Source organism: Danaus plexippus (assembly GCF_018135715.1).
Source record: "Danaus plexippus chromosome 16 unlocalized genomic scaffold, MEX_DaPlex mxdp_31, whole genome shotgun sequence".
In the NCBI taxonomy this organism is placed as follows: domain Eukaryota; kingdom Metazoa; phylum Arthropoda; class Insecta; order Lepidoptera; family Nymphalidae; genus Danaus; species Danaus plexippus.
Window position 1 is genome coordinate 1,868,920 of NW_026869852.1, and position 19,063 is coordinate 1,887,982.

At 31.8% G+C, this 19,063-nt stretch overlaps 2 protein-coding genes across 5 annotated transcripts in view; one reads left to right on the forward strand and one right to left on the reverse strand.

Annotated features, from left to right (window-relative positions):
• The first annotated feature begins 109 nt into the window (after positions 1-109).
• LOC116771643 (oxysterol-binding protein-related protein 9) overlaps positions 110-19,063 on the forward strand; it is a 34,543-nt gene continuing 15,589 nt past the window's right edge. The window contains exons 1-8 of the mRNA XM_061528279.1: positions 110-310; positions 8,452-8,580; positions 10,704-10,883; positions 11,252-11,329; positions 11,403-11,453; positions 11,553-11,622; positions 12,727-12,819; positions 13,270-13,378. Coding sequence (XP_061384263.1) covers positions 209-310; positions 8,452-8,580; positions 10,704-10,883; positions 11,252-11,329; positions 11,403-11,453; positions 11,553-11,622; positions 12,727-12,819; positions 13,270-13,378 — 812 coding nt within the window. The 5' untranslated portion in view covers positions 110-208. The remainder of the gene's footprint in view (positions 311-8,451; positions 8,581-10,703; positions 10,884-11,251; positions 11,330-11,402; positions 11,454-11,552; positions 11,623-12,726; positions 12,820-13,269; positions 13,379-19,063) is intronic.
• On the reverse strand, positions 639-18,652 carry LOC116771644 (elongation of very long chain fatty acids protein 7-like). 4 transcript variants are annotated; one of them, XM_061528286.1, is made up of 5 exons: positions 6,749-7,604; positions 5,192-5,382; positions 4,197-4,440; positions 1,182-1,324; positions 639-950 (listed from the first exon to the last, which is right to left on the reverse strand). In XM_061528286.1, the coding sequence occupies exons 1-5, from the start codon at positions 6,795-6,797 to the stop codon at positions 747-749; spliced, it is 831 nt and encodes a 276-aa protein (XP_061384270.1). In that variant the 5' UTR covers positions 6,798-7,604; the 3' UTR covers positions 639-746. The 4 variants fall into 4 exon arrangements, with proteins under 4 accessions (XP_061384270.1, XP_061384273.1, XP_061384272.1 ...); XM_061528289.1 differs by lacking the exon at positions 6,749-7,604 and adding an exon at positions 18,526-18,652 and having other exon boundaries at positions 640-950; XM_061528288.1 differs by lacking the exon at positions 6,749-7,604 and adding an exon at positions 17,908-18,094 and having other exon boundaries at positions 640-950.

The window sequence follows — 19,063 nt, forward strand, 5'->3', positions numbered from 1 at the left end:
AAAATATTTTTAATATCAAAAATTTTGATGACACAAGACCAACAATGGCAATACAATATTACATATTCCAATTTGACATAACAGCAACACCGACGTAACTTATGTCAAACATATGGATTATTGTTGAGGTTTGATAAGGTTCTGCGGTCCGTCGCAGTTGAAAATTCTTCGTCTTTTTCATGAGGTTTAGTGGTTTATAAGTTTAATCATGATGGAAGGTTCACTGAGTAAATGGACCAATGTTATGAAAGGTTGGCAGTATCGCTGGTTTGTGTTGGACGAGAACGCTGGCCTGCTGTCTTATTACACGGTAAGTGACATGTATAACTAATCTCATATTTGCTTACACGTAAATAGTTTATTTTTAAATTATTGTAATTCTTTAACTCAATAAGATAAATTATATAGGCTATCTCTAGTTAAATATTACAATGCAAATAAAGAACCTTTGTGTTTAATATAAGATTTAGTTGTTCTTCTAGCTTAAAGTATACTTTTTTAATAAATTAATATATAAGTATTTCTATTGATTAATCAACATTATGTCAAAAGGGTCGGATTTAGTTAGACACTTAATTTTTTTTATTAAGACTGATAAAAAAAAAAATCTTTTTCATAGTTTTCCATTCTATTATATTAAGCAAACTGTTAAAAGAAATTATCTTTATTTTGTTTATATGTTTAAGTCTCGTAACAAAATATTTTAAAAAGTCATTATAAACCATCTCTTATTTTATTATACATACTTAAAAGTTTTTACAATCATTATGGTTCTTGATCTCATTCTTTTTCATATTGTTCTGTCTTCCATAATTTTGTTTAAAAAAATTATAAAACATGTAATACACAAATATGACATTGGGAAAGTACAATACAGTGATGCCAAGCGGAGCGGGACAACTCGGAAAGAAAACTTGTACGCTGTACAATATCATCAAAGTAAATTGTACCTGTGAAAAATTAATATAAAAGTTACTTTAATAGGAACAGAGAAGAATATATTGAATATATAATTAAACATATATGAAGTCAAAACGAAAAAAATCTAAGAAAAAATCAGGTTTAATTCTGTTTTTTTATATAAGACGTAATAATACAAACGATTGATGTATTAGTGTATAACTTGTAAGTTTTATATTTAAATATCGGATCCTTTCTTATAAATTACTAAGTCGACATACCATTTGCATGATGGTCAGCCATTTTTTATATTTAATAAGGAAGCTTTTAACAGCGGGGCTTCCCTCCGATGACAGTAAGTAGTAACTATACATGATGACATGGACTGCATTGTTTATCATTGGAGAGAATGATGTTATGCCACCTGAAGAAGTATACAATTATAATGATCATTAAATTTGTATAGCAAAAAAGTAACTGTATGAGAATTTTTATGTATTATAAATGATATCTATGCGTACGGGGACTGTTATATAGGTGCTTTTATAACATTTTGTGGTCTATTAGAGAGGAAGTAATGTCATTAGAACATGTTCAGTCGCATTCTTAAATTATATAGTATATACACACTAATGCCTTTATTATGTAACTTAATATAAACTATTTTGTGTGTCAGTGACATTTTTTTATACTGATCATTGTATCCAGCAAATAAATCTGACGCCTTTTCTGGAATTAAGTTAGTTTTGGTAAGTAGTATGCCCCGGCAATATGTATACATTTTTTTTTCTTAGTTCAGCTAGTTCGTATGTATTCACACAGAAAAAACATTTACACAATAGTAATCGACATTAGCGACGAATGGGTATTTTGTCTTCTACTTTCTTCTGAATAATAAAAATAATATTATGACAAAAGTAAAACGTCGTTGATTTACCTGATAACATTATCAATATAGGACTTAAATTTGAAGTCTGTAATGTCAATGTAAGTAGGCGTTTTTAAGCATTAGATGTTATGTCTATGAAAATAATCTGTCATTTTTAATTTCGTCCCTGGAAGCGGTTTATTCCTGATTTTAATTGACACTTCCCTAAGAAAAGAAAGAAGTTGGTTCGGAAAATACAGTTGAGATTTAGGATATGAAAATTTAGGGGTTGAAGGGCAATTTTCTCATATAAAGTAAAGATTACGCATACTATTAATATAAAATAACTTTTTAGGTTATTAGAAAGAAACATGAGAAGTTTCTTTACTACGGTATTTAAATAACACGTCCGGGTTGGGATTTGTTTAGTCTCTTTTGCAGTCGCAATACACAGATCACAATATCGGAATAATATTAGCGTTCCAGTATCGAATTTAATGCCTTTACACATAAAAGGAATAGCCACAAAGGTTTCGTTTATTACAGAGAGATTCGTATCTATTTTTAAAAATATATTTAGTTAGGAATGAAGTTTGCTAACTTTTGAAACAAATATTGCAAGGATGGATTATTAATTATTTTTTTTAATTTAAAACGAAAATAACACAATAAAATTGTTAAAAGAAAAAAAATTAATTTGGACATAACTTATGATATGGCAACATTCAGTGGTAAAGCCACTAGAAGCGGTAAGATAAAATTAAATGTTTTTAATTCGTGTGAGATAAAAAGTAAAATCTTTTTAATTTCAGTTTTAATTCCATTTAAAAAGGCGAGCCTTCAAAGACCTCGCCTCATTATACTGCATACAGAATGTTACTTTTGACTGCAAACAGTTCTGTCTTTATGGGCCTTTAATGCTCTCCCTAATTACAGATATAAATTTAAATCGGAGCTGAAAGCTTACCTTGAATACAACCTTCACGGAAAATAAAATTGGATTAACTTAATGGATAGTAATAAAATATAATATTAATATTATTTACTTAGATATTTTTTTGTGTAAATCGTAAAATCTCATCATACTGTAACGCCGATTAGTTAGAAATATGCCAACCGTTTTTTTCGATGTTCTGTAAAAGTATTCATTTATAAGTTTTAGAAAACAAACTTATAACTACACCTGAGATGTGATTTATCTTTACTTTTTGTTTTAGTATCATTTTTTTATTTATATTATTCAATGTTAGTTTTTTTGAATACAAATTTGATAAAAAAAACATGGTTTCATACTCATGGTTTAATCGCAAAATGAAATTACGCTATAAAATCAGTAGACGCGGAACTAATGTAATGAAAACTTTTATAGATCGTTAATATATGTTTAGTTTCTAAACGTTATGTCGGAGTTGATTTTTACGAGATCGGACATATGACTGGTATCATATTCATACATACGCATCGTTCTTCGATCAAAATTATAAAAACACTGACTTTAAAAAGTTAGTCCTTTTTTGTACCAGCTTCCCAGTCAGAAAGTTGGTTATAAAAAATATTTGCAAATTTTTTACCTAAAAAAAACACACGCCTTTCTCGTGTAGCGTCGGATTAATGACTGTAAACAAGCTTTTCACGTTGACATAGTCACGTTGCATGAACAAACGTTGGATCAACACATGCAGAGAGTCTGTATATGAGGTTGAGATGGTTTTTTTAAAACTCGTTATACCTTTTGGACATTCCAGATTCGAAATTTAAAAATAGAGCAGTGTCTATGCAAATATTATTTGGCATACTGTAAGCTGAAAATAAATCTTCAACAATTTTCTTTCGGCCTCAGTACTTTCCTTTAAATGTTTGGTAAATTAATTAGGATGAGAATATAGAAAATACTTCAGAATAATATCCCATAACCGTCTGTTAAAATAATGCAGTCATATGTTTACTGATTCACTGATTAAGTCAGATTTTAAGGCCGTGACTTGGTATACTGAATTCTCATTTGAAATCATTATGTCCATAACTGATGATGTATACCAGTTTGATTACTTTATACAAAATATATGGTTACATCCTCGAATATGAACTATATGAATATAATGTAACTTTGAACACTATGAACCTATTCTAAGGACTTGAAAATCGTGTATATCGTGAGGCAATTTTCATTATTTTGCTTTAAAATGTACTAAATTTAGCTTTCAAAATAATGGTTTGCACGCGATTCTTGAATAATGATACCTTTGTTTTCTTTTGGTTTCCATTCAACGAAACAGCTTTTATTTTAAAATGAAATGTTTTCCGCAGCGTTTGTTGAAATATTTTTGCTCAACATTTTGTTCTGTACAAATATACGCCGGCCCATTTTGTTTCCAACGTAAGTTTCAATCTGTACTGGCTATCTAAATATTAAAACAAAGCACTCTACCTCCAACATATTTGACGGCTGACCAAATTATGATCAATGTGCTGACGTGATGGTATATATGAAGAAATGACGCCTGTTTCTCTTTCTTCCTCAACAGGAAGAAAACAGTCTCAAATAGTTCGAACAGTTTCAATATTATGGTCCACCAGAGGAAACTGAGCATTCTTAACGCTTCGGGGTTCATGGAATAGTCTGGCAGCATGCAGCCGAAGTGGTAGGTAGTGGTCCAACCGGATGTTAAAATCTGAAAAAAAAAATACTCGTCGATAGTCCACCAACCATTACACCGCCAACTATTTCTTTGAAACAGATAATGTTTCCTCAAACACATTGCCCTCGCAATATTTTTTTTTATTATTATTATTCGTCATTAATTTATTATTTCAACCTTGTGTTTAATTATCCGTTAACCAAATTTAGGACAAATTAAATCTTTAAAACCTATTATCTTGAATACGCAATACCTTATGCCGTTGATCGTTATTAAATCGTGAACGTGGGTCAGTGAATGTTAAAAGCCAACTTGTGAAATCCAATGCAACCTATCAGATGTATCTGCAAACGTATTTCCATTAAATTGTCGGTACTCTGTTTTATTCTGTGTATTGGGTCAAAATCGTGAAGTACATGCCGCGTGTTAGGCTTCAACGCCTGTGGGTTTTGTTACTTAGAAGTCACGTTTACTCCTTTTTTAGTATATAATGGAGGCAGTTTTTGCGAAGAATTCAAAATCAAAGAAAACTAGTGTCTAGTTATTTTTTTTAATCTGATAACGTTTTTAACATCAGATTTTGTCTGTAGTGACCTTTAGAATAAATTGTCTGGATCAGCCCCTTTTTCTATGTACAAAAACCTTTATTTTTTCATATATTCGTACCTTTGACTAAATTTAACAATATATCAAAACAATCAGCTGATTTTAATTTTAACTTTTATAATAATAAGGATTATTTTATTCTAGCAAATGTATGTGCACTAGGAAAACTACAACCTACCCCCCAAGTAACCACAGCGTTTGCTATTATCTGTATGACGTTGTACCACTTAATCAGCAAGCGTAGCTCGAAAGCCTTTCTGTCACTCATGTAAGCCGGCAGGAACACTTTGATGGTTGTCAGATAGGCGACGATGATTGCTGCCAAAGGCCATGGTGACGTCATTAACCACCAAGTTTTAACGCGGGGATCTAGAAAAATATATGACATAACCATAACTATATATATATATATATATATATATATATATATATATATATATATATATATATATATATATATATGCTTTATATTTTTAGAGGTTAATGATATTAAATATATCTCGTGGTTTATATCAAACGGTGAGAAGTTTTATAGATTGTATTTTTATAATATTTTGTTAATAGTCTTAAAAGTTAAATATGTTTTAAATTTTAAAGGACTAATTTAGTGTCAGAAGTTTTTGAAATCATTTATTGATATAACTGACATAAAACTAAAGTTACAAATAAATATATTAAATTTTTTTAAATTCCATTTAAATCATGATAAGACAGCTAAATACTTTAAATAGTTTGGTATCGTTAATGATATAATCTAGAATCTAGACTGTCGACTCTTGCCTAACCACTGATACAATATCGTGTTACAGAATTATCGCTGCGATCGTAGGCGGTGGAATATTTCACTGTTATAATTTTTTTTTTACATATGTCTTAATTTACATTAAGAGCAGTATTTGAAATTTATAGTAAATTAGTAACCGCCCGTCAATTGTATTCAGTCATCCATACTCACAAAATACGTGAGATTTTTGCGAGTACACATTTAAATTAAGATGCAATTTGTATTTATTATTTGATTTATTAAATATGAGCCGATATTTCGATTACTGTACAGCAGACGTGATCATGAGCCGATGAGATAAAAATATCTTTCATAATATAACACATCGCGTTCTATATCCCAAAAATAATAGTTAAATATTTAAGTAATTCAAATAATTTATTTCATGCGAAAAAATATATTATCTTTATCATCTTTTTATTGTCAGATATTGAGGCTTATAATAATTTTTAATGAAGATATCACCAGTTTTTATGATATTCTACTTTGGAACGACGAACGACGAAAGTTTTAACAAAAATAAAAAAAAGAAAGTGAATAAAACCTCTTTTAAAATGATGATTCCAAAATATCAGAAAAAAAACAATCTCCGGTATTATTTAAGTCCGAATGAGGTCAGCTTTATATTGAAATAAACAGAAAAGTTTACATTTCACACTCCCCTGACATTTTGTATGAGCAATAACTCGGGCTTAGGAAATACTGTTAGGTAACAGTTTTATACAATTCACGTGTCTTCTATAGAATATAAAATAAATCTTAAAATGCAATTAATGTTAATAAATAGATAAGACACCAAATATATATTTGTTTTAAATGAAAACGTTAGCATTAAATCGATACTGATAATATAAATGGCAAAGAAAATTTATAAAGATAATGTTTTTGCTATCATTTCGGAGTCACAGCTGACATTTTTATAGAGATGGCGTACATTGATAATTTAATTACCGGCTCTCTCATAGAAGACGGTGTTGTAAGCTGCGGCTACCGTCTCCATGACACAACACTGTTACACTGCACCTAATGTCAATGCATCTATAAATTTTAATATCTGTATCATGTTATACAGGATGTATCATTTTAAAATTTTCTGTGTATTTCTTATGATTACTTAAAAGACATTTATATATTTTATTTATTAATTTATATGGAGACTTTCGTTGCATCAACAGTTGTTATATTAAAAACCGGGTATTAATGCGAACATGTGTTAATCGCCGTGGTCGCAAGCTAACGTTCGTTTTTTAAAATTATATTATATATGTATTTTTTTAATTCCCTAAGTTGAATTTATTCTGCTGATATAAATGAGCCAAACAAAGAGGTATGAACTATTTTATAATAATATAAGTATATATTCTTGTTCGTGTGTATCGGCGTAACATTGTTATCATATATTACGATAATCGTGGATCAATGACCGACCAGCCCAGGACCTGGTAGCTAGCTGGCTTACTTCATGGACTTTAATCGTGCTAATAATTTTTCATACATTCAGTAAGTACACAGAAAACAGCTGAGATATTGTTAATGTCAGTACAAATGCCATCTAATAAATCTTTTATTACTGTATTTTTTCAAACATTCTCTTAAAAAATACATGTCACCATTCCTATATATTTTGTATTGTACTTGTTATACATTTGTGTAATTAGTTCTCTATTTGGGTCACTGTATGCTACAGAATACATGTCTAACTTCCATTTTACGCCACTTAAATGGACACCATTATACAATTATTAATCTCTCTAAACACGAGCGAAACATCAGATAAAAGATATAAAAATAAAAATAAGGAGGAAACATTTGATCCTTGATATAATCCATGTATTTGTATTTTTACATTGTACACAAAAGCAATCAAATTAATAAGAAAAATGTCATATCCTATTAGGATAGTCTTAAATCGCATTAATTATAGAGCACAATGTGTCACACAGTCAAAATGTGCGATGGAATTTCATACGTATAATGTTATGTTGTTGTAAAATTAACATAATGTTTGTTACTATTTAAATAATTATGTCATTTACATATACAGCACGTCTGTATAGTGTAACAAGCTTTGTCGTTATATAAATATGATTTTACGCACATAAATGGTATTAATGGTGCCAAAGGTTGCTAACGGCCAATGACATTTAGAACAGACTTGGAAAATGCGAATTACGGGCTTCGTTTTGTGAGAGAAAATGGTCTTGATGTTGTAAAAACTTTTTTTTATTATAATCTGAACTCAAACGATCGTAAGTACAAAAGCTATACGTGTAAAGCATCCGAATAGCAAAGTAATGACTCCTTTGTTGAAGAAATCCTAATTACAGATAGATGCTTGTGAACTTATATTGTAGCTTGAGCTAGGAAGCAGACACTTCCGTCTCTCGTACTGTTTAGAGGTTTTAATGCTCATGACGTCGTTTGAAACCCGTTCAAGATAAAGAGAACTTGGCACATCCAGTACTTTTGTATCGATGTTTATGATGTCAGCTATACATAAGTATCTAATATATATTGAAAGTGTGTTGTAAAAAATATTATTCATAATTAAACATTTATAATATAACTGTAAGAACTGTTGATACATTATAATAACTGTTGTACCAGTGTAACAACTGTCGTTCTGTTAATAACTGTCGTTGTAATAATTCCAGTCTAAAGAGAAGATGACCCGTGGCGTGCGTCGCGGTTGCGTTCGTCTCAGGGCGGCGGTGATCGGCATTGATGATGAAGACGACTCGACCTTCACCATAACCGTCGATCACAAGACCTTCCACTTCCAGGTGATGATAATGTAGATTTATGATAAGACACACATATATATATATATATATTTTTATTTACATTTGCAATAACTTTGTCTAACTCTAAGGCGGTCTAATAAGTTATACATATGACATATAATGCCTGTGTTTTTTTTCTTCATATATATCCTGCTATCTGAAAACCGTTTAAATGTATACAAAAATTATAAATGTACAAATGACGAATCGGAGAATAAATTATACTTGCACGTTTAAGAGGAATATCAATTGAATTTTTTTTTTAATAATTTTCACGCATCACACGTTGGAGCGGCCTCGAGATAATTTCGTAGCAGCCTCCAGTTTGGAATGCATCACTCACGGAACTGCATCCGATGACCTCAACTCAGATGATTCATTGATCTCCTTTCTCTTACATTTCCGTTAACAAAAACATTTCCAATACGTGAACAGCATGAAGAAGTGAATAGAACATTTACAAGCCTTGAAAGTATCGTTACTTCGTGTGCACATTATTTAAAACGAGCCAATATATTAATACGCGATTTCTATAATAGTTCTACTGTTTAATAATCGACCTTAGTTAAGTAATAATTTCAAGTTCAATGCTGGAAAAGAAACGTCATTATGTTTGATAATTATGGAATTTTTTTCTAGAAAAATTAATACTTTCATAAGACTTTCATGTTAGAAGCTTCACCAAATGGTATAGAGCAAAGTTTATGGCCGATGTGTAAGGCAGTAACACGAAAACTAGACCTTATGGAATCAAAATAAGTATGGCAATAAAACGAGGGTAGGTAGGTAATTTAAAATTAACAAGTACCTTTCTTGTTACAAAATTTTGTTGATCAGTGTAATTAGTACCAATACAAGCATTGGCAGTACACGAATCCTCATATAGTCATGTTAGTGCGCGTTTCATTTTAAATAATTTAAAGTATTTATCATACGTTTTACATAAACTAAGTCGTGCCATTCTATTCGGTATCCGTTAATTCGATTATATTTAAGAGTTGAAACTTTTTGCTACTATTATTATTATTTATTCGTAGATGAAAAATAACACGTTTCTTTAATTACTAGAACGCATGGGTTTATCCGGATAATGTAAAACACTGGAAAATTTTAACATAAAAAGAAATTTAGAAATTAAACTATGTTTCCTAATATACCTACTACAAGTTTTGACATAAGTGTTACACTATACTTACTTACACATAATTAATAAAACATTTGCACAACAAGTTATCCGTGGAAAATATTAAGATATAAGGATTCTATAAAACTGGCGATAGATTTAAATTCGTAGATAAAAACTAGTCGCTAATTCGGTATAACTAGTTTTTTTATTATTTTAATCGGTAATAAGAAGAATTATCGGTTTTACGATGATGCTTGATCAACACTTAACAGATATTATTATACGATGTTGGATGTTGTTGTCAGAATATAAACAGGAAATTCGGTAATCACTCAATAAAGAATATCATAAAAAATTTGAATGATTTTTTTTTTTGTTTCAAATATCAAGAGAAGCTGAGGACAATATATATATATATATATATATATATATTGCAGTAAATGTCTAGTTTTTGACAAAAAAAATAATCATGAATTTCACTGCCTATACAATAGATAACACTCCGCGCGCCGCGTTCGTGATAAAATCTTTTAGTACGCCCAGCAGATCGACGGCGAGGCATGTAGCAAAACAGAAACGAAAAATCGATCACAGAACATGACTCCAACTAGCTTTAATGTCAACATTACTCTGCTACATACATACATAGATAAAAATAAACAAAAATATTAATGCAAGACATTATAGATTTTAACAATTTATTATGGCCTTCGTCCGTGCAAAGACGTGCACAGTATATTCTGCCAGTGTCGTGTTGAGTGGAGGAAACACGATCCGGGAAACAATTTATTATTTGAATATTATGTTAAAATTATTTTTTTTAACAATCTAAATTCAAATATTAAATTCAATGATGTTATTTATATCTTACACTTAATTATTAATTCATATTTATTATTTATTACAGTTTTGTTGGATTTTTTAAAAAGATAAATTTAATGATAAACTTACAAGTCGAAGATAACTTCCCTATAATTATAAATCGTTATCGTTATAGGCCCGCGACGGTCTCGAACGTGAACGATGGGTCCGGTCGTTGGAGGACACGATCGCACGTCACTGTCGCCGTGAGAGATGGTCTCGGAGTGTACCGGCACCAGCTCACAGGCACGGGGATCTGGAGAGGCGGATCGCTGAGGCGGACGCGTATCTGCAGATCATGATTGAACTCGTCTCGGTGAGAACAACGCCAGCCCCAGCTGTTGCAGCTGCAACATTTATTCGCTTAAAATAATACGCGAAGAATACTGTCTGACAAAATACACTGTATTACTTTTACACCGATATCGAGCTGCTTAAAATACATCTTGTACTTAACCCTACTCTGTACAATCCTATATTACTCTGTAAAATACTAGATCACATTTGAATATTTTTTCATGATTTAAGGCGCTATTATAACATTTATATGCTTTTTTTAAACTCAAGTAGAACTTTTTAATAATAGAGCGTCGTCGAGCCAAATATTTAGTATGGAAAATATAATTATGAACTGTTTGACGTTAATATAATAGAACACTAATATATATATTGTATTTGTTTTAGAAAATGAACGTGAGAGTATCAGATCTGCAAGATCCTCAAGAAAAAACAAAGGGACAAGTGATTTTAGATCACTCCAATGTAAATTAATATTTTTTATAATTAATCACTTAAAAAAATATATAAGTTACTTACTCATTGTAACTTTTTGCAGGCCATGTTGGACAATATAAAACATTCCATAGTCCTCCTACAAATAGCTAAGGTAAGATATATTATTATTGTTAAGTTTTTTCTCCAATAAAGAGGATTTTTTTGTTATTCTCTCTATATACACCATATATCCACGTTTTTTTGTCCACAGAACACAGTAAATCCTGTGAATGGAGTCTACCAAGGACCAACGAGCATCACTCAATCACATATCATGGAAGGTGAAGTCATTTACTTAATAAATATTGCTATACGCCCTTTTGGCAACTAACAAGTCCCATTAAAACACGTGCTTTCGATTCAATATAGAAGATATTTTGTTTTAAACTGACTTCTATTCATTCCAACACAAATGTCAAATGCCTCATAGATTATAGAACAATGTTTAGCTTGTAAATAATTCACTTTAACAAGAAATTTCAAAATAAAGACACAACCAAACAGTCTCATTTGAGATAAAAAAAAACGTCTACAACAGCGGATCTGTCTATAAAATTGAATTTGAAAAAAATTTAGACAGCAGTTTAGAAGTTACAATGAACCCAAAAAGGACATAGCGTATTACCCCAAAGATAATTCTCCTGAAGTGACTTAATCAGCAGAGCCTAGTGATCTCAATATTGACATTACTTGTCATCACATACCTACAGGTTTTGAAGTCCCTTCGTGGAGGAATCAAACATGAGGCAAACATGCGTATAACAATCGCAAGAAAAGCTGTGATTTTAAGAAAGAAAGTGTTAGATTAGTGCAACAGCCGTCACCAAATGATTTAAACTTATAATATTAAAATTTTCTCTATGCTCCTGAGCCATTAACCCGAACTTGAAAAGTAGTTGACCGACACTCCGAAAACGTGATAGTGAAAAATTATTCTTGAAACATCATAACTTAGTTAAACGTTAACGGACAAACAACAATTTTTAAATTATTATTTCTTATCTGGAACCAACCAATATAACGTATATAACACAACGGTAGTTTGAGCTTTTAGACTCAGTGATCATTTCCTATCATTATTTTATTTTGCTAGGTAGGTTATATTTATGAATTTTATCCTCTATAGATAAATACACGCTCAATGAAGTATTTACATTGACATCTACAATACAAGTGCACTGCGGCTCTCAAAAGAACTTTAAGGGGGTAAAATAATGTCTGAATAACTTTGCAAATATATAATTTTTCATTTTAACTAAAATCCAACCCCAAACATATGTTAGTATTGAACTTTCGACTCAGCTTTGTAATCCAACGACGGACTGCGTTTTAGGTAATCGAGGTACAGGTTCGATTCCCGATGGTATCATTTTTGTCTGTTACAGATCTGTCTCCCCGAGTGGAGCTGGGTTCGGAGTGCCGTGAGCTGACATCCCCAGCACTGCCGGGACCAGCGCTAGAACATATTGACGCACCCAGTTAGTACTAACTGCATTTGACTAAAAAATAAGTACCTGATTTGTACAAAAGATACAAATGTTTTGAAGTATATTTTTGCTTCAAGCATGGTAAATCCATACAGTATTTGCTCAGATTTGGTGTCCCAATAAGATATGAAAAAAATCGAATAATTTTTTCTATACTTTTGGTCCTAGAGACTTAGAATGTATTTTAGGCAAAACGACAAAAGCAAAGTCAAAGTAAATATAACCTACTATTTTAATTATTTTATCTGTTATAGAAAAACGTTTGTTAAACTTGAAGCTAATTATAATTGAGCCTACTATCAGTTAAAGCCTGGTTTATGACGAGATACTATCATTACTATTGACACGACGTTCAGAGTGTTGTCGCAGTGTAAACGACAAAGTATTGATGATAAGTATTCCTCTTTTGTTTATTTTCTCTGTTTCTGCTCCGTGCTGTAGGACAGGCGATGTCGTTGCTGGTCCCAGACACGTCGTACTCCTCGTCGGAGGGAGAAGACGACTTCTATGACGCTGACGATGGACCGCCGGATGACATGCCAGGACCCAGGTACGTCATGGAGGGATGGATGGATGGATGGATGGATAGAGAATGAATATTCATCTTAATACATTTAAGTTTGGATGGATTGTCTAAATAAGGCTGGATTATTGTTTCGAGATCATAATGTTGAGATAATTTTTGACTTCGCAAATAAATTAATAAGATTTTACGCGTGATACCATGAAAGGTCCCTCAATTTTGTTAATAATAATATAATATGAGTTGTCCCAAGACGTGGTAATATGCAGTGTGTCATTACTAAGCGAGGAAAGATTTTCGTCTGACACGTTTAATATGTAATTTTATTGAAACTGAAAATAAACCTTTAAATTCATTTGATAAAAATACTCAGGTTTCTTACATGGGAATATTCCTTCAAATTATTTTTTTTGAGCTATTCTATATTATTCTACACGAAATCCTCTCTCTATAGCTAGAGATAGTGTTTCTGTTCTACTAGTAAAATACGCTCGAAGTAACTCACAAACGACACATACATATTTATAATACGCGTACGTAACGCTAAATTGACCTTTGACATATAGATAAGGTCGTTGCACCTGCACGAAAAAACTACTTCGAATTCCAAAAAAGAATATATAAATCTAGTATGATAAGCAATAAAGAGGAATCTAGAAATTTGGAAATTTATCAAATAAACGGAATATGAACCGATTCGGACAAACAACGCGAAACTAGAATCGCAACAAAAAAATATGTTAAAAACTTGGGTATAGAATGACGGCAAAAAATATATCAGAACATAACTTATATATGACTGGTTGCTCCTTGTTGACGAGAAGTATGAAATTGGGTGCAGAGGGAATAAGCGTGTAAAACTATAGAGAGGGTGACCAACAATCAGCGACATCTACACTGTGTGTCACGTGACTTCATACAGAAAGCAACTATTATATCTTATATATAGGGTGATGTAATAGTTAGTGTGAACGGATTTTCAGGATATATACCCATGTGTTATTCTGATAGCAATTTTACGTTTCAGTAAAATTTCATCAAATTCTGTTCACGTTGTACATATCTCAGAGCCTCATTTCAAGGTCCGCGTGGACGAAGTGACCGTAAAAGCTAGTATGTTATAATATTTATGAATACTAAACTATCGAAAGTGTATTTTTAAAAATATTGGCTGTGAGACTTCACATGAAATGTCAAACATTTTAAACAGGAATAATAATAAAAAAAACTTTATCTGATAATTTTTTATTGATGAATGTCACTTCAAGTAACCTTTCATATTAATGCGCAGCGCAGAATGTATAATTGGATATTTGTATTACAATACAATGTCAGTACCGAAACAGGTGAATGAACGTTTAAACCGTTGGTATTGACGATAGACTAAGGGTAAAGTTAAGGCTGTGCACTAGTGTATACGGAGAACTTGCAAATTTCTTTGTACTCTTATATTGTATGAATGATGAACTGCAAACTTTCGGTATGTAGCGTGTCGATGGCAACTTATGGTAAGCGTGTGTGTAAATATACATATATATTACTTACTATTCGTGTAACAAATGGCCCTTTATTATTAATTTTGCCACAATCTGTTACCGTTTTTTGTTTTTCTCCATATACTTTCGACCTTCGCGACGGTATTTTTCCCTTGTTTACATCACTAAGAAAAAATAACTACCAAAACCTTACTCAGATATATTATTAAAAAAAAACGTCCGAGAAAAAGAAAAAAAAACGTCGGAGAAAAATAAATTGCATTAGATTGAAACGAGATACGTCCTCGCACCCAAAATTTCAATACCGAGGTCAATGACACGATAAAAATTTAGTGCTGGGTTATGTTTGGGTTGGTATGTGATGGTCGTTCACACAAATGGTATACCTGAGCGTGAAATGTGATCGCTCATTGTAATATAATATACAGTGCTGCGAAGTTTGAAAGAAATATTCATAGCATATAATTAAATTATTTGTTATTGTGAACAACGCTTTGTTGCCGAGTCAATATTTCGTTTTTTTTTTTAATTTATTATGGGTAACATGCAGCATATGAAATCACGCATGATATTTAGTGCAACATAAATATAAAGATAAATAAAATTTAATGGTACTTGTCTATAATATTAGATAGGTGAACGTATCCCGTCATAGCTGAACAGAAGTCAGTCAATAGGCCGGTCAATTTAGACGTCCAAGGTTACAATACAATGTTAATGTTAATGTTACAATAATGTTTTGAACAATCCTACCAATATTGAGCCAAGTCGGATTTTTTTTTACCTTGGATGCCTAAATTGACTGGACTATAAATGTTAGCATAAGAAAAAATTACAATATATGCGGGTAGTTGGAAATTAGATCGTAATATTATCGTTCTTCGACTGAACATGGTTTATTTCGGCTGTCTTATCTCATGTGTATCAAGGCTAACTAGGGATCGATGGTGAACCTGGTTCAGTTCCAACACTCGACCCGCTTACAAACTATACATTGCACCAGTTTCAATGTGAAAACAAAGCTATAAATAATATCTTATAATGTACTGAAAGAAATTTTATTTCTTACCTCTTCCGTTCCTCTTTATTTGAATAAGACGAACGATTCAAGTATGAAATACATTCTTTGCGATTTTTATACAGCTGTAACAATTCGTTGATCCAAAGAAGAGAGATTACATCACGCGGGGGAAAAATAATTCTTTATATATTGTTAGAATAAAAATAACCAGCTATAATGTATAAAATTATAACATTTCTACCGTTTATGTATAGTTCCATTAAAATATAACCTTCGTCTATAAATATAGACGCGATCCAATTTCCGTTACAGGCGAAAGTCTTAATGTAACTTACTTATTCATAACACTTACTTGAATTCATTAGGCTTTTGAATTTTTCCCTAAAATTTTATTCAAATCAAAAGGCAGAAAATGTCTCCGTCGCCAAAAAGTTATCAAAATATATTTTACATTATTTTTACCTATATTCCGACCTTATTAACAGCTATTGAACACATTGGATATTTACACCAACAACCTGGTCTGTTTGCCCAACTTTGGCAAAGGCCTCCTCCATTTCCTTCCACTCAGTTCTGTTCTGAGCTCTTCTGGTCCAAGTATTCCCTGCTATGCTTTTTAATTCGTCCTCCCATCTTCGGTACTGTCTTCCTCGGTTCCTTTTTTCAGACTTACTCATCGTTTAATATATTTTTAATATAAACAATAGTCTGAATTTACATATTTGTACCCTTATATTAAGCAATAACTGATATTATTATTTATTATACAAATATAAACAGCAAACAGTTTTTCTTGATACAAGCTCTCTATACATATAATGTGTTCCCTAGTTTTATTAAAATAAACAAATATTAGAAAATTATACTATCTATATGAAATGAGAACCTGCTATGATCAAACATGCATGAACACGCGATCCATGGCTCTCCTTCAACAGGTTAACACTAATGGCTCAAGGTCAGCGTAGAATATAATTCGTGACACATCCAGTGATAAAGCCGTTTATAACACTACATAAACGACGCTGGGAAAGCCATTACCTGATACTGACGGTGGACAAGAGACTGCAGTGTGTGCATATAACCCTACTGTCGTAATGTGAAGGTTGAATGAGTTTATTTCATGGATGTTTGTTTGTCTCGCATGCAAAAACTACGTAACCGATTTTGATAAAATTTCAAATTTATACAGCCTAAATATCCGAATACGGCGTAAGCTATAATTTATCCCGAAATTCCATGCAGACACATGACAGATTGTAGATGTCGCTGACGGTTGCTTACCTACCATTATTTAAACGCATCTTAGTTCAGACATTTATCTTTATCTCTTATTTGAAGTCCAGGCGGGCGGACTCGCAGGCCTAAACTAGTCGATACATATATTCCTGAGCGTCTCTTAGCCGAGTTATCAAATTATTTAAATTAATTGTATCTATACACACACACACACACACACACACACACACGCACACACACACACACACACACACACACACACACACACACACACACACATATATATATATATAAATTAAATTATGGTATATGCGATTTGTTTATATTCACTTATACTTCCCTGTTCCCACTTTACAGGTGGTACCTATTTATTTAATATCTAATATAATTATGAGTTAAATTTTTTTTAGTTAACTAAGGCTTGTACAGGAATAAAACACTTCTCAAAGAAAATTTTGATGAATTGATCGTTTGAGCCAGATCCCGACGTTACAAAAATACAAATAACTTTTTATTCACACACAATAGATGGTGATATAATCGGATTAGCTTGTTTAGTTGTTGAATAATTTAATATATAAAAGATGACAATTTAGAGAAAAAAGAAAAGTTTCTTAAAATATTAATATTTTCCTAAATTTCATATAGTGAATCGAAGTCAGTTAGGAAGCGTTAGTCGTCCACATATACAGCTTCAACCGACAAATACTAGAACAAATATAACTCATGATTTATAGAGAAAATGGTACCAAGGTTAATGTTTCCAGCAATACTATATGATGCGAAAAGACTTCACTTACTTTTATTTCACTACAAACATAGTTTTCGTTTTCTTGATGTCGTGTGTCATGAACATCACAATACGAGTTACAAACAAGAATAAATACATCGGAAGATCAGAATGATCAGCCATGTGATGGGTTTATTTATAAACATTCTACTGAATACGGCCAGCGGCCAGCGCTACCCGGAGGAAGCGCAACTACGCTGCGCCGCCGAACGCGCTGCTCAAACACTACACACATACAGATACGACATCAACATACGTAAGATTTATACCTAAATGAAACTAATATTTTTCGGAACACTACGCGTATTTTATTATTTTAAAAACGAAATACTGCCGACTTTTCGGTTACATTGCAGCAATCGTGATCACGGGCAGACGAGATGTGAATGACATCATCACTGTAGTTTTTAAAATAATAAAATACGCGTAGTAATCCGAAAAATATTAGTTTCATTTAATGAATACTCCCGAAAGTCTTAGATCTCATTAAGATTTATACCTATTTATACTAACGGACACACGAAAACAATTATTATTATGTGTAGAGATATATATATATATATCATTCCCGATCAAATTATTTATTAATGTATTGAACATGAGCACTTCGGTGTTCAGCTTTTCTTACACTGTTTATACTCTGTGACCCCTCTGCGCTATATTGTCTTTCGTACAGCTTCAGTACGCCGCGGTACTCTAAACGGGACGTACGCGAGTCGCCGGCGTGTCCGATCGATACGGAACGAGATCACAACACTGACTACAGTTACGTACGTGGCTACATTACGTGCTGTTACGTTACGTGTTAAAAAAGTTTCTCTATAGAAATTTAACAATAATACCGTGTCATAAATGTAATTTTGCCGCAACGCCCGGCCGCATGATCCTTCAGAAGTTAACTTTGATATTATATTTCGGATAAAGTGCAATGATATGATATGATTATTAAATTAGTTTAAAGTTTGTATGTTTGTAATATTTTTTGTGGTTGTCGGGTTTATACACAACGATTTGTTGGCGTTGTATCGTCTGGAACCAAATCGAATAGTCGAGTGTTGTATTGAAATAATAATCTGTTATATTAATACTATATTCTAGAGAAGCTGTTTATTTTTATAGTTTTTCATCGTATTCATTGTGAGTAAATTGCATTGAAGTAAAAAATA